The sequence below is a fragment of the Quercus lobata genome, chromosome 10 (genome assembly GCF_001633185.2).
Source record: "Quercus lobata isolate SW786 chromosome 10, ValleyOak3.0 Primary Assembly, whole genome shotgun sequence".
Classification (NCBI taxonomy): domain Eukaryota; kingdom Viridiplantae; phylum Streptophyta; class Magnoliopsida; order Fagales; family Fagaceae; genus Quercus; species Quercus lobata.
In genome coordinates this window covers 40,134,735-40,150,912 of record NC_044913.1, presented here as the reverse complement: position 1 = coordinate 40,150,912, position 16,178 = coordinate 40,134,735, and the positions used below count along the sequence as shown (strand labels likewise).

Below are 16,178 nucleotides of genomic sequence, written 5' to 3'. Positions count from 1 at the left end.
AACTAATAAAACTTTTCCCATCACTATATTAATTTAGCTAAGGCACAAAGTTTATTACCAATAGATTAATCACACACATACTCTGGTTGCAGTTTAGGTAAGGCACAAAACAGTAGATTGTTGTTTCACATATGCATTACATTTATGCGTGCATGCTAAGTGTGTCCCAAAGTTAATAAAACATTAAAAATTAATAAAATTCTATCATTAAAGAGCAACAAAAAAAAAAAAATTTCATGGGTTGAGTTAAAGACACCAACTAATCCAAGTTGCTAGTGACACTAATTGGTGTGTGAATGGAGTGATTAGCAGCATAGAAGTTGTCTTTGTGACTATGGGGTGGAGTCATTTGAGAGGGACAAAGAGTTCTCAAATTAGAGGTAAAAATAGGGTAAAGATTATTAGGTTTTTGTGATTTGTTTTGCTAGGATTTATAATTGATTTGTTATAATTTTTTTTTTTTTTTTTTTACTTAGACTGTGTCCAAAGATTTTTTTTTTTTTTTTTAATCTGAATATGTGAATTGTTTTGTAGATTTTCCTTATTGTCCAGATTTGTAAATTGTCCAAATGTTTAGCTAAATCTTTTTCTTGATATTCTTGGGACAACTAGACAAGGGATGATTTGATAATTTTTTTCATTTTTGGTTTCATTGGTCCAGTCAGCTTGTAAATAGTTTGGGAGAGGCGGGCCAAGTATATTAATTTTAGAGCCAAAAGTAAATTTATTATGCTAATATATATACTAGAGAATTTTTTTTTTCAAAGGTTGGGGGGGGGGGGGCATGGCCCCCGTCAGCCCCTAGGTAGTTTCGTCCTTGACAAAGTGGATGGTAATGCTGACAAGGCTACAACACTTTTTGAATGAATCTAAGGTGGAGGTTGGCGGTAGTTAGATCTAACTAGTAATTAAGATTTTGGGGATGGACAAATCTTCTTCAACCCACTATGTGGTGATTCATAAAACTATTCACGTATATTATTTAAACAAGTTACATGACTAATTAAAAATGTCATATGACTAAAAGTATACTTAGATGATCTTTCCGACTGCCATATAGTTAGTTGGAGAAGTTTCCTCCAAACTGATTTGGAGGAAAACATTTGTAATTGTAAATGATTACTGAAATCTTAGCAACTAAATTGATGCAATTGAGCTCTTGAAAAGAAAATATATAAAAAGGACTAGACTAATCACATTTGTAATCGTGAATGATTGATCCGATTGAAATCCCAGGAACTAAATTGATGCAATTGAAATCTTAATTTTTTTTAAAACGATCTTTTATAAATTTTGAAGGACTAAATTGTATTTTAGCCAAAACTTGTTTTGGGTGCCGAAAAAAATAAGAGCTATCCTCACATCCCAATAAAATCATGTGTTGGTTGGATGCCACTCCTAATGTCACATCCATGAGAGAAAATATTGAGCTTATATTAAATTAATGAAGCTAGACTCTCCAACTAGATATGTCTAAAAATACGAAAAAGGTAAGGGGGTTATGAGAATGTTTGTTAAATACAAAGCCTGTAAAAGACTTTCACATGACAAGTTTCCATAGAAGATCTGAGATGTCGATATCAAATCAACCAACAAATAGTATTTACACAGCATTTATTACATATTTCTTTACCTGGATATCGTTCTGCTCAATCAAATATGAGAGAGAGGGAAAGATTATCAAGGTTATATCATATGCTAATCCCATTATTTCTTACTAATGTATATACAGATTCCTATAAGGACAAATAATTGATGTAACGTTGAATATATTGCATGGTAAGCAAGTCTGTGATGCACTGATGCACCATTTGGCAGTGGAGTGTGATTGCTAGGATTAGGATCCTATGACTGCTACGTGGAAATTGCTGGTGGACTGTCCAATATTTTTGTCTAACATCTCAATCCCTTTCTTGTCAAAAAAAAACCTCAACCCCTTCATTTTGCTTATCATTTAACCAACTAATAGCTTCAATAAAAAATAAAAACAAGAGATTTAGAATTCAATCCCATTTACTCTAAAAACTAATTGATGTTTTGACTTAATAAAAAAAAAAACAATCATTATAATGTAGATGTCATAGGTTTGAAATATTATCTTATTTATTGGATTTATCAAAAAATAATTGTCACATTTTACATAGATAAGCAAGACCAAATTTCTCATGACAATTATAGATTATAGTACAATCCTTGACTCTTTCCTTAGCTGTTAATAATTTGATTGGTGCTGGATACCAACCTTGCTTTGCCAAAGGGATGAGAATTGATCTTCTTTTATAAGCCTCGCCCAAATCAATAGCGGCCATCATATAGGTGGTGGAAACATGAACTCCAAAAAATTCATGCTTGAATACAATGAATAGACCTTTACTCCATTCACAAAGCAACTAATCGAAAATTTTTTGGTCAAAATAGTACAGTCTTGCACTTCGTATTGTGACTATTGTCAAAAGCTTCATACATGATACATGGTAGGGCCAAATGTGTACAAAGTGCCTTCATAAACTCATCCAAAACTTTATCATTAGTCAAATTGAAAATGAAAAATAGATCAGATTGGATCTTCTTCATCAAAGTAAGGAGATTTGAGATCCGTGATTCGTGGTTGGTCAATAATCCTTTAACTTGTGTCCACTACAAATTGGTTGAACCTCTTCATTCTAGACTATGTGATAGGTAGGTAATATTTTAAATCTATGGTCACGCACTCTCATTTGTGGCTTTTCCATGTTTCTTAGAAACTCTTAACTAAATTGAAAATTACACTATTTAAGTTTGGGATCTTTTGGTTTTACTCTTTTATGTTTAGAATTTAGAATTTTCATATCTAACGTTTGGTCTATTTTTAATTTTGTCCTTTCATCTTTGTTTGTTAAAGACATAAGTGTGAAATGCCACTAAGTTCAAAATGATATAGTTTTATCATTCAAAATTTTATCATTTTAATTTTAAGCCTATTTGGAGCTTTTTCTTGTAAAAGGAAAGTCCACCTTTTCAAAATGCGACCCTTCTCACCAGTTTCATTACAAACTTTATTATTATTATTATTATTATTAAAGGAGCTGATTTCTTCCTCACCAAATACTCCAAAAGCCTATTAGACCCCCCCCCCCCCCCACCCCCAAAAAGAAGAAGAAGAAAAAAGGTTGAAAAAAGAAAAAAAAAAGATTTAATCACTCTTATAAAGAAGAAAAAAAAAAAAAAAACCCTTCAAATGGGTACTTAATCTTAGTTTCCACTTGAACCGTGTATATGGTTGATCATAAGTTCAATGCCAAAAGGTACGATATTATTATACTTGAAAAAAAAATATATATATATATATATATTAAAATACACTTTTGACCTTTAAAATTTAGAGTTGTTTTATTTTGGCATTTCATGAAAGCATTATTAGCCAAATCTATACTATTTCCCTAAAATACTAGTCTAGTCACAATTAAGGGTTCTTATAATTGTTAATAAACCTCGAATTAACCCAATATAGTGGTGTCCATGGGTTGAGTTTAGTCGGATTTCCCCTAAACTTGTGCTTGACCCTATTGGATTGGGTCTTAGAACCATGCACTCGTTGCAGTGTAATGGAATATGGGTTGTTAATCGAACCAAAAAAAAAAAAAAAAAACCCAATTTGGAATTGTAAGATCAATCGAATCTAATATCTCCTTCAATGGTGGTAGTTTTGTGTCATATCTTAAATCTTCATTGAATTTTGATGAGATTTCACTAGATTAGCAATGATCTGGCTAGATTTGATGAAGATCTCACCAAATTTGGTGGAGATCTCATCGAAACTAGTAGATCTTTGCTGGATCTAGTGATGTTCTTCACGGATCTAACAAAAACTTGAATGGAGAAGAGTAAAGGGGTGTAGGACAATGATAGCTTATGACGATCAAAATCGGGTCTTTGCCTGAAGAACTCGTCATTTGAACCTATAATATCAATTATTGTCAATCAACAACTATCAGTTTACCAAAGGATAGCTTGGATTGGACAGATTTCAGTTTGGATTTGGACAATGGTACGTTGAGTGGGTTTATTAAATTAATAAGTTGTTGGACAACCCTAACCTAGTCTATGCCCAATGTAGGACTAAGCACACACTTAATTAATATCTCAAAAACCCACTCATCGAAATTAGTAGATCTTTGTTGGATCTAGTGATGTTCTTCACGGATCTGACAAAAACTTGAATGGAGAAGAGTAAAGGGGTGGAGGACAATGATAGCTTATGACGATCAAAATCGGGTCTTTGCCTGAAGAACTCGCCATTTGAACCTATAATATCAATTATTGTCAATCAACAACTATCAGTTTACCAAAGGATAGCTTGGATTGGACATATTTCAGTTTGGATTTGGACGATGGTACGTTGAGTGGGTTTATTAAATTAATAAGTTGTTGGACAACCCTAACCTAGTCTATGCCCAATGTAGGACTAAGCACACACTTAATTAATATCTCAAAAAATCAGGGGCATCACAATTTTTGTTAGCTTTTAGACCCCCCCACCCCACCCCCAAGGTTTATTCACTAATCCCACTTGAACAATATTATTTACAATGGAGATCTCAATTGCACACCTAATTTCACAACATGCTAAAGTATCAAGTTGTGATTTGTAGAGAAAAGAGCCAAATGCTTCAAGAAGACTGTGCCTCCAAAAGGAAAAACCCAGTTGAACAACTTGGGCAAAACTTTCATTAATTGTAGTGGAGCTTTAGAAGCAAGCCAATTCTAAACAGGTCATGAAGTACAAGTGAAAACATTGTCTTTTCAGAGCTAAAATTGATTTCTAATTAACTTGTCAAGTTTGTTGTTGTTGTATTAGGGACCTTATAATTTATTTATTTTATTTTTATAAAAGAGCCTTAATTGTGAGTATCAAAACCAATTTGTTTATCTTTGAGTCCCCAGACAATAACATTACACATATTTGCAATTAGTTTGTAAATTGGACTCAGAAACGAATATTCTAGAGAAATAATTGATCAGCCAAAAAAGAAAAGAAATAATTGATCAAAGGACTGATTAATTGCTAATAATTACCAGTGTCATAGATCTCCAAAAAAAGAATAGAAAAAGAAGCCAGAGCCATATCACCTTCTCTTAAAAGATACTCCATTTCACTTAAAAAAACAAACTCCATTTTCTTTTCTAAAATGAGTGGTTAAGAAATTATTGTTTTTCATTAAAGGAATAAAAAAAAATTTTGTTATTTATTTATTTATTTTTAATTATGGTTTTTATTTTCTAACAAAGCGCAGCTAAAACATGAAGAACAAGAACAGTTGTGGAGAAGTGACAAGTCCCATATTCAAGGGCGGGAATAATGCAATCTCCATTTGAAAAAGTAGGTACCTATAAGCTAAGCTCAGCAACATTAAAAAAACTAAGTTACAAACGTAGGTCTAGACTTCTTTAATACCACTCCTCCTAACTACATGTTCTCACATGGCCCCACTTTTTATTTTTTCTCAATTTTTTTGATTTTTGAACACAGAAACAAAAGTAAACTAAAACAAAAAATAAAGTTAAAAAGTAAAAACAAATACGAAGTACAGTATTTCAATATTCTCTCCATGTGTCTGTCTTCTTCATCAATCCCTATACAATACTCTACATTTTCTCTTCTGACATTCCTCATCAGATCTCTGCACATTGTCAAACCTTGTGTGCGTTCTCTGATTTTCATTGCGGTTTGGCTTTGATGGGATTCAACATTTTCAGCTATCTCGAAATGGGTATTCTCATTTTCTTGTTGGTTTTCATCATGTGATATGTTTTGAGTTGTATTCGAAGTGGGACTTTGGCTCTTTCTTAGTTTTCTTTAAGATATTTTGAAATGTGGGTATTGTCTATTTCACACTCCTCTGTGGTCCTCTCCCAACTTTTTATTTTTTTTGGGTTTTTTGTCTGTCTGTCTCTCTCAGACACAGACACATACACGCACACACATATCGTATGGCGTAAAATTTGGGGAATTTGGTAGGTAACGATAAACAGTTTGATAGAATATTGTGCTTGAAGTAAGTAATTGTAAATAGTTATACGGTTCAAATAAATTGCTGTTATTGCTTTTTCCCTTTCTATTTCAGACTACTTGGCCTTTCCCTTTCTTCTGGGTTGGTGTAAAAAGGTTTATAAGTTTTTTAATTTTGTTCAGGGTAGATTGGACTGTGGAGTGAATTGTAAGTAAAGCTGGTAATTACCAATATAGCCAACCTCTTTTGGGTTAAACAGTTGGTCATATCTTATTGCTTCTTTTTGTTGCTTACAACCGTTTGGAAGCTCAGAATTTCCCATACAACACAAACCCATGACAGGGTTTTTATAGTTGTGGATGATGTGCTTGTTCCCTGTTTTTAATTGTAAGATTTTCATTTTGAATTTCAATCAGTGAAGGTTCAAAGTTTGTTAGCTCTGGTGTTGTTGTTATTTGGTGGTTGTTTCTCAATGTAGCACTTATGGTTGCTGGTTTTTTATTTATGAAGTTGTAGATGAAAATCTATGTGAGAGGCTACTGAGGTGAGGCTTTGCTGGGATTCGAAATGGACCGGCGGAGCTGGCTATGGCGAAGAAAGTCTTCAGAGAAGAGTCCTGGTGAGACCGAGAGTTCGGGATCATTATCTTCTCATTCTGAAAGATTTTCTGATGAGCAGGTAGGTGGTTTTGGGATTTGTGGTGTGAAGGAATCCATTCGATGAATTGGGTTGTTGAATTGTATGAAAAACTGGGATTTGCATAGATAATGATCATTTCTTGTCCAATTCATTCTTTTTGATCCCTTTTGTTAATGACTATTTGTAGGCAATTTCTTTTCTGTACAAAAAAGGAATTATATTAAATGTAGTTCAAATGTCTCAACTCATTTTGTTGAAATATTCATGCCATTATAATCAGAAACCACTTCTTTCTTGTCTTTTCCTTTTCCTCTTTTGTTTACTTATTAATGACACTGGAAAGTTGGTGTCATAGGACTTTTTTTCCATGTATCAAATATGCTCTGCAATGACGAAAACTATCTAGACCAATGTGATCACAGAAGCAAAAGGTGGCAATTCTAAAAGTGCATGTCTTGACTCTTGAGTTCCTCCAGGGTGTCCATGAAAATAGTTATGTGAGTGTGTGGATGTGGAAGCTTAAAGCATGGATTTATACTAGTTGATGTATAAATTAAGAAAAGAAAAAGCTGTAATCACCTGCTGGGAGGGGCAGGGATTGAGTTATACAACAGTGAGTCTGCGATGAATTTGCTCTCTGATTGATTACATTCTATGTGATTGACTCTCATAATATTCAGTTAACCGGTCAATTAATCTAAAGTATTGACTATTAAAATATATCAGTGTTGTCTAAACTCTAAACAAAATTGTTCAGTTGAAATACCAAAAACTAAAGTTGTTAATAGCCATTTCCACATGAAGCTTGGCTTGTTTTCCTGCAACAGAACTATCAACCTGTTACCTTTCCTCTTTCAACTTTCAAGTGTGATACCTTAGAATAAGAATTTTTATGGACAAAGTTTAGCTACAAAATTGGTTATAGCTTTATTCAATAAAATAAACATTACTATATATTTTGAAAATCTAATTGTTAAATTGCATGTTTTTTATGTTCTTAATACACATATTAAATTTTGTGTTAATTGGATATTATTTACTATGTGATCTATGAGTTTATATTTTATTCATAATTTTAAATTACAAAAACTTGCAATTTATTGATGACATAGCTATTAATCTTTAATTTTCTAGAAATTTTGTAAGTATAGAGGATATAAGAAGAAGATGTAATCAAATGGTGGATTTATCAAAATTCAGATCCAATAAAAATATATTGAGTAAATTTGTAGATTTAGACTACAACCAATTTTGTAGCTAAATTTTGTCCAATTTTTATAGACCCAAAGATGCAAACAATATCAAAAAACTCAAGATACCTTGTCCCATAACTTTTACTTTATCACTTCATATAGGATTATCACAGAATATTCCTCATAACCAAGGGAAAACCTAACAAATCTTTTAATGATTATTCAGATAGATGAGATAATTCAGCTTTTTGGTCCACATCTTTGGGTGCATTTTGTATGCGGAGTTCCTCTTCCCTTCCCTAGCACATATAAACTTCTCTTCATAGTTATTTCTCTTTACAAATATTAATTTTCCCTCATTGGCTTTCTTTTTTACTTTAAGTGTTCTTTCTATCTTCTTGGTCAATTTTTCCATATGTTTAATTCTTAGTTCATCATTCTCATTGCCTTTTTTACTTTGATTCTTGTTGTTTTATTCATATTATCTTCACTCATAATTTCATTTCTTTCAATACTTTGAATCAACCTTTGTCCCTCAATTTGTATTTACTTCAAACATTCACTTTTCTGTGAAATTAGACAAGTTGAACTGATAAAACAATGAAAGAAAGGGTCATTGGCAACAATTGTTGATATGGAAAATAGAGAACTTTGAATAGAGTTCAGAAATTTCATCTTTAGCTGTTGGAGTTAGTTCACTGTGAAGCTGCAAACTTCAATATCAAGAAGTCACAAATCAGTTTGGCAATGAAATTTTCAAGGAACAAGGGCTTTATCGATCACTTTGTTTTCATGGTCTCGTGAGAATAAATTATTCTGCAATTCTCACCTTATCAGATTCGGAGGTTACATAAGCTATGGATGGAATGTACTAATAAAAGATGCAGATATTATCAACTTAAGCCTTGGGTTCCTTTGAAGAAAACAAAGGAAATGAGATGTTAAAACAATATGGGAACTTTAGCTGTAGATAGGTTTTCTTGTTCTCACCACTAGTTAGAAAGTGTTCTGAATCAAGCATGTCCTGAATATATTTTATTCTCTGATATTAGTTATCATTTGAAATTATAAATATATATGTGATTCCTTGCAGTGTGAGTGGTCTAGATGAGCTTTGTATGAAATTTGTGGTGTTGTGTGCTTCCTTGACTCAATTATAATTCCTTTAAAGGATGAATGTTGTGATCTAGAAATGTTGCATGATTTTGGTCTCTTGTAAGTTTCAGATTGGTTTTGCCCTTTGAATGATGTGGTAGGACAAAATCTTATTTTATTTACTATGTTGTGAAAGGCATATCCAGCTCAAAGTACTCAATCACCAGAAGTCACATCTAAATTTGCAATTGTTGATGAAGAAGCTAATGATAGTGTGAAGACCTTAACGGAGAAACTATCTGCTGCTCTTCTGAACATTAGTGCTAAAGATGACTTGGTAAAGCAGCATGCCAAAGTTGCAGAAGAAGCTGTCTCAGGTATTCTTTCTTCAACTGTTTTTATTCATGAAATTTCTCTTAAACAATGGTGGCCAAAAAAAGATGTAGAACTCCCATTGGAAATTAGGTTGCAATATTATTTTTGTTACATCAAATAAATCTGAACTTGTGTTGTGAAAAGGTATATTTAGGGTCACACCATTTCTGAAAGTCCAAGAACAAATTTCAGGGAGAAATATTGTTAAACAATATTGAGGGAGGAGTGACATGTGAGGTTATAATCAAGACATCATGTTATGATGTTTATTTCAAAAGAATACATTTTTGTTACATTTTTCCCCTTAAATCATATTTATCAAGTATTCGCATGAATTATTAATCAGGAATTGATATTAAAACTTCCAGGAACACAAAGTTTAGGGAGTCTTTTTGTTTTTTTAATAAGTTAGGAAAGATATTCACCAATCTTAAATAGGTATATTTAAAATTTAATTATTATGGGAGCACTTTTTGTTTGGTGTTTGGTGAGCTCCTCCTTTTAGGGGCTATTACTTGTTGATTTTAAATTTACTTTAGTGGCCACCATTTGTGTGTAATAAACTGGTTTCCTTGATTTCCTTTCTAATGCTAGGCTGGGAGAAGTCTGAAAATGAAGTATTAGCTTTAAAGCAACAACTTGAGGCTGCCAACAAGAAGAACTCAGCTCTTGAAGATCGTGTTGGTCATCTTGATGGAGCATTGAAAGAATGTGTGAGGCAGCTTAGACAATGCAGAGAAGATCAAGATAATAAGATCACCGAAGTTGTTGTGAAGAAAACTCATGAATGGGAATCTACAAAGTCTGAGCTTGACAGACAGCTTTCTGAGCTTCAGGCTCAACTTCAGGCCGCTAAAGTTGAAGCTGCTGCTTCAATTGATTCTGATCTCCGCCGAAAGCTTGAGGCTGTAGAGAAAGAAAACTCAGCCCTCAAACTTGATCTCCTTTCTCGAGCTGAGGAGATAGAACTCAGGATTATGGAGAGGGACTTGAGCACACAGGCTGCTGAAACAGCCAGCAAACAACATCTAGAAAGCATCAAGAAGGTGGCTAAGCTTGAAGCTGAGTGCCGCAGGCTAAAAGCTACAGCTCGTAGAGCTTTCCCTGCTAATGATCACAAGTCCTTTACTGTCTCCTCATTTTGTGTGGAATCTTTCACGGATAGCCAGTCAGACAGTGGGGAAAGGCTACTTGCGGTTGAAACTGATATGCGCAAAATGAGTCGCTTGGAACCTAATTATTGTGAATCAAGCCGTTCTGACTCATGGGCATCTGCTCTAATCACAGAACTTGATCAGCATAAGAATGAGAAGGCTCCTGGGAGAAGCCTTACGGTCTCTTCAGTAGAAATCAATCTCATGGATGATTTCCTTGAAATGGAAAGGCTTGCAGCTTTGCCAGACACAAAAAGTGGGAGCCGTTCCCTTGAAAAAGGGCCTGCTTTGGATCAAGCCAATGCTGCTGAAAGCCCTATGAAAGCAGAACTTGAAGCCATGATTAACAGGACTGCTGAACTGGAGGAAAAGTTAGAGAATTTGGAGGCCGAAAAAGTGGAATTCCAGATAGTTTTAACTGAATGCCAAAAGCAGCTGGAGACATCAAGGAGTCAGCTTAAGGAAGCAGAGGTAAGGTTGGTAGAACTGCAGACTCAGTTAGCACTAGTGAATGAATTAAAGCTGGCGGCAGATCAAGAAGTAAAGGTTACCCAAACAAAATGGGAAATGGCAGAGTCACAACTCAGAGTTGTTGAAGCTGAGGTCAAAACCTTGCATTTGAAAGTTGGTTCATTAGAAGAAGAGGTCGAGAAGGAGCATGCTTCTTCAGCAGCAAATGTGGTCAAGTATCAGAAATTGGAGGATGAGCTTTTAAGAATGAAAAGAGAAGCCGAGCTCCACCGTAAAGCTGAGCTCCAGAGTTTGACAAACACTAATGGTGAATTGAAGATGAAGCAGGTTAGTTTGCTAAGACATAAATAATAATCTGTTCTTATTTAGAATACAGGAATATATATATATATATATATATTGAAAACTCATCAAATTCCTTTTGCAATTTTAATATATTTAAAATGCAGAAAATCATGTTAAGTTCCTTTTAGGAAACAGTACCGGTAGTGTTAAATGTTAATGACACATTGGCTGTTTAAAATCCATGAATGCCTTATTATTAGCGCATGATTGGTAGTGACTATTGATTTCACACGGCTGTTATGACCCCATTTCAAGTATTTACAAGAAAAAGAAAGCATATGCAGCGGTCTCTGTCGGAAAGTCTTCCTTAAAAGATGTCATGTGCTACAATGCAAATTATGTAATACTTAAGAGATATGTTATTACTTGTTTATGTCTGGTAGGCGGATGATGCGATAACCCATTTTCATTAATTAGGCCGCATGACCATGCTTGCAGAACTACCAATTAGCCTCAAGTTCAATTTTCAACTTCTGAAACTGAGTCTTTCAATTTTTCTGTTAAGCTACTTGACCACAAAGTAAGATTTAGGTATTTCCTGTTAGCAGTTTTGAGATGGTCCCTACTCCCTAACCAAATAAAAGCAATTATGCTTTTAAGTTTTAAAAGTACATCTGAAAGCTACCATGCAGTAGGTACGTGATATGGATTATTACCATCTGCTATGGCTGTTGATGTGCTGCCCGTTTTAGTTAACTAGTCTTTGCATGATACTGCTTGCGGAACTGCCATTCTGCCAATTAGTTTCAAGTTCAATATCTTTAATTCCCAAATAGAGTCCTACCCTTCTCTGGAAGCTACTTGATTTAAGTCTGCCACAAAGTAAAAAAAGGTACTTTTGGTTAAGCAATTTGGAGATACATTCCCAACCAAATGAAAGCAAATATGCCTTCACAGATAGAAAGTAAATTTGAAAGCTAATTGAGCAGTTTTTAGAAGTCATGTCTTGAAAGTCAACCTTAAACTGCTAAACTGAATTGGGACTATAAGAGATGTGAGGTCCCTGGGTTCAAGACCCATTGGGTACTTGTGTAACTTACCATTAAGAAAAAAAGAAATCAGAGGCCTGACAAATCTGCATCTTATAGATTTCCAATTGAGCAAATAAGTGCAAATAAGTGCTGTTGATGTGCTTTTTTTTTTATTGATATCTTGATGTTTATGACAGGAAAAGGAACTTGCAGCGGCTGCGAGTAAATTTGCAGAGTGTCAGAAAACAATTGCATCCCTTGGCCAGCAGTTAAAGTCTCTTGCAACACTGGAAGAATTCCTGATTGACTCTGAAAAGCCTTTGGAACTCACTAGTGAGGGAATTCAAGGGCCTAAAAATAGTAGAGAACCATTGAAATTGCAAATTAGCAACCTGAATTTGCCAAAAAGAGATTCTGACTCTATGAAAATAGTCAGTGATGGTTCAAGTCTTTCAAAGAACAGCTATGAAAGTGAGTCATCATTATCACCAAACCCATCCAATGCCTCTGAGAAAAACCGAAATGGGTTTGGGAAGTTTTTCCCTAGAAATAAGAGTGTGACTCGGAATGAAAATCTGTGAGAATGATAAACAAGAGAAATTGATAGAAAATTAGTAGGCTTGAATTTTTCGTTGTAAAGTTGCTTTATTTGTTCTTATTACCAACACTGTAGATTCGATGCTTGCGAATCAGCAGTTGTATTTACATACAAGGTGCATCTTGGAGAACAGAAATCGTTCAAAGAAGTTATAGTGATACGTCAAGTTCGAAATTAGAATTTCTAATTGCTTTTTAAGTTTTAATTGCATTTCTGCTCTTGGTTTCAAGTAATCGGCATCTTCAAAAAGCATTGATGTTAAGAACGGGGAGTGTTCTACATGATTAATGAGTGGCTTATTTGAGCTACACGTATGGTGCATTTAACCTTTTTTATCCAAAATTTGTGACTGGTGAGGATGGCAGTTGATTGATTTTTTATTTTTCGAATAGAGAAAAAAGAACAAGGTATTTTCCAGGATTTATACATTAAGAAGGGGTTGTCATTACAATTAGGGGGATTATTAGTATAATGAATTGTGATGGTCTTGGGCATTTTTAGAATAGCTAGATACAAAAAATTTGACAACTGTTGATGTGGCAGATTGTTAGTGATAGGTAAAAAAGTGATGTTAGTGGTGGACTCAAACGAGAACTAGTAAAAACGATTTGTCAACTCAATTATTGTGAAAAATATAATGAATTCTTTTGTATATCTACTTGTTGGGGGTATTTCTCTGGGATTGTAAATACAATGAATTGCTCTGGTGGTTGGGGGTCATGTCCGGTAAGCAAACAACTCTGCAAGTCAAATTGACATTTATTAGATGATTGTATTGGTAGACAGATGTTACAACTCTGCAACTCTGCAAGCAAACATCTCTACCAATTACATATATATTACATGAATTGCTCAATGAATTGCTTGGTAGACAGATGTGAATTATGTAATATATATTTGACTAGCAGTCTAGCACGTATAATATTTTCTTCAAATGAGTTTCAATTTATTGAATGCATAATTGATGTCTAAAGCAGTTGCTATTTTAATGGTGAGATCAACCCACAATTTATACTAATTTCAATGTTTGTGCATGAAAAAAACAAATAGGCAAAAAAAAGTTTTTAATGGTGAGATCAACCCACAATTTATACTAATTTATAATCAATACTGAAGATTCAATGCTTGTGCATGAAAAAAACAAATAGGCAAAAAAAAGGGGTATTGGGGTGAGAGAGGCTCGAACTCTCGACCTCAGGATCACTCAGAAGCTATGAGACCTACGCGCTAGCCAACTGCGCCACCACCCCAATTGAGTCTTTGCTATTAATCAAATTAATATGTACGTAACATATGGGATGAAATGAGTTGTTAATAATTATCCCGCTGAAACAAACTACTAAAAAGTAAAAACATTACAAAACCACAGGTTAACATGGGCTGCAATACTATGCCCCTACTCCAATCATAATATTAGACCAAACCAGAATTATAAAAATTAAGATACATCTCATATGCTACACTACAGTGTGCAATGGATATGATATATTGTAGGAGACCACGCAGGGGCGGCGCCATATACAATTGAGGGTGGTCACAGGACCACCCTCAAACTTGAAAAATAAATAAATTTTATACCTATAAACAAGGAAATTTTAAATTAATATAGATTGTTGAACACCCTAAAAAAAAAAAAAAAAAATTGACCACCCTAAAAACAACTTGAACATCCTAAATAAAAATTTATCCATTAAAAATAAAATTTGACTTCTCCAAAATTTTGGTCCATTGAAGATTGAACCAAAAAATTGCAAGAAGTGCTATGTTCGTACAATATGTTCTCAACACTTTTATAATAAATTTTAAGTGGCAGATTGTTACTAGTAGAAAAAAAAATTTAATGATATGTAAATTAAAACTAGTAACAATTGTTAACTAGGATTTGTTGTGAAAATATTATGGACATATTATTTTTCAAAAATTGTCCAAACAAACAAATTAGCCTAAAAGCCTAAATCAAATGTTTAATTGTGATATTTTAAATTATGTTTACAAAAGACATTTTAAAATTGCTATTTTTTTATTAAAAAAATGCATATTTTCCAATAGCAAGTTAGTTAGTACTTGCTTTAGTCTTTAGATGAATTTATTGGATTTATGTGATACATCTTGTACATACACGTATGCACTAAAATAATACCTCAATATTTTATTGAACATGATTAATGTAACGGTTTAATACCTAAGTTGAATATGTTGAATGAACTTGTAACTTAGCTTTTTAGGGGCGGCACCATATACAATTGAGGGTGGTCACAGGACCACCCTCAAACTTGAAAAATAAATAAATTTTATACCTAAAAAAAGAGAAATTCTAAATTAATATAGATTGTTGACCACCCTAAAAAAAAAAAAAATTGACCACCCTAAAAAAAACTTGAACATCCTAAATAAAAATTTGTCCATTAAAAATAAAATTTGACTTCTCCAAAATTTTGGTCCATTGAAAATTGAACCAAAAAATTGCAAGAAGTGCTATGTTCACAACATGTCCACAACACTTTTATAACAAATTTTAAGTGGTAGATTGTTACCAGTAAAAAAAAAAAATTAATGATATGTAAATTAAAACTAGTAACAATTGCTAACTAGGATTTGTTGTGAAAATATTGTGGATGTAGCATTTCTAAAAAATGGTTCAAACAAACAAACTAGCCTAAAAGCCCAAATCAAATGTTTGATTGTGATCTTTTAAATTATGTTTACAAAAGACATTTTAAATTGCTATTTTTTTATTAAAAAAATGCATATTTTCCAATAGTTAGTCAGTTAGTACTTGCTTTAATCTTTAGATGAATTTATTGGATTTATGTGATACATCTTGTACATACACATATGCACTAAAATAATACCTCAATATTTTATTGAACATGATTAATGTAACGGTTTAATGCCTAAGTTGAATACGTTGAATGAACTTGTAACTTACCCTTTATTTTTTTGTTATCACTATGGACAAAATTCTTATAAGGAAATTACTTTTATTACAAAATTTATCTTTTAAGCAAATTAGTATTCACTTGAATAATCTTCTTTTAGATCCTAGGCTATGAGAAAAGTTCTCATCTTTTCATCCTCATAATCGAGAGAAAATAAAAAGAGCATATTTACAAAGATGTTCTTGTCAACCTCTTTGCCATGATTTCCCTAAAAAAGAAATTAGTAGAGCATTGCATAAATTTAATCCTGATTAGTTTAAAGAATACGAAATATAGGTTGGAACATATCATAAAAAAGGATGATGCATTTTGTTTATATTGTTACTTATTTAGGTAAGATGTTGGTAATTGAAAGGGAGATCAGTAGTTTAATGATTACTTGACTGTTGTTGAGGGCCATTTGTGAGA

At 33.2% G+C, this 16,178-nt stretch overlaps 1 protein-coding gene and 1 non-coding gene across 4 annotated transcripts; one reads left to right on the top strand and one right to left on the bottom strand.

The window, feature by feature from the left end:
• Positions 1–5,589: 5,589 nt before the first annotated feature.
• Positions 5,590–13,041, top strand: LOC115963666 (filament-like plant protein). Of its 3 annotated transcripts, XM_031082757.1 has the most exons (6): positions 5,591–5,750; positions 6,173–6,377; positions 6,501–6,668; positions 9,114–9,294; positions 9,887–11,244; positions 12,431–13,041. In XM_031082757.1, the coding sequence occupies exons 3-6, from the start codon at positions 6,558–6,560 to the stop codon at positions 12,812–12,814; spliced, it is 2,034 nt and encodes a 677-aa protein (XP_030938617.1). In that variant the 5' UTR covers positions 5,591–5,750; positions 6,173–6,377; positions 6,501–6,557; the 3' UTR covers positions 12,815–13,041. The 3 variants fall into 3 exon arrangements, with proteins under 3 accessions (XP_030938618.1, XP_030938617.1, XP_030938616.1); XM_031082758.1 differs by lacking the exon at positions 6,173–6,377 and having other exon boundaries at positions 5,590–5,750; XM_031082756.1 differs by lacking the exon at positions 5,591–5,750 and having other exon boundaries at positions 6,055–6,377.
• Positions 13,042–13,996: 955 nt separating this feature from the next.
• On the bottom strand, positions 13,997–14,081 carry TRNAM-CAU. Its single transcript is given in 2 exon segments — positions 13,997–14,032; positions 14,044–14,081. It is a non-coding gene; the product is annotated as a tRNA-Met (tRNA).
• Positions 14,082–16,178: the final 2,097 nt, after the last annotated feature.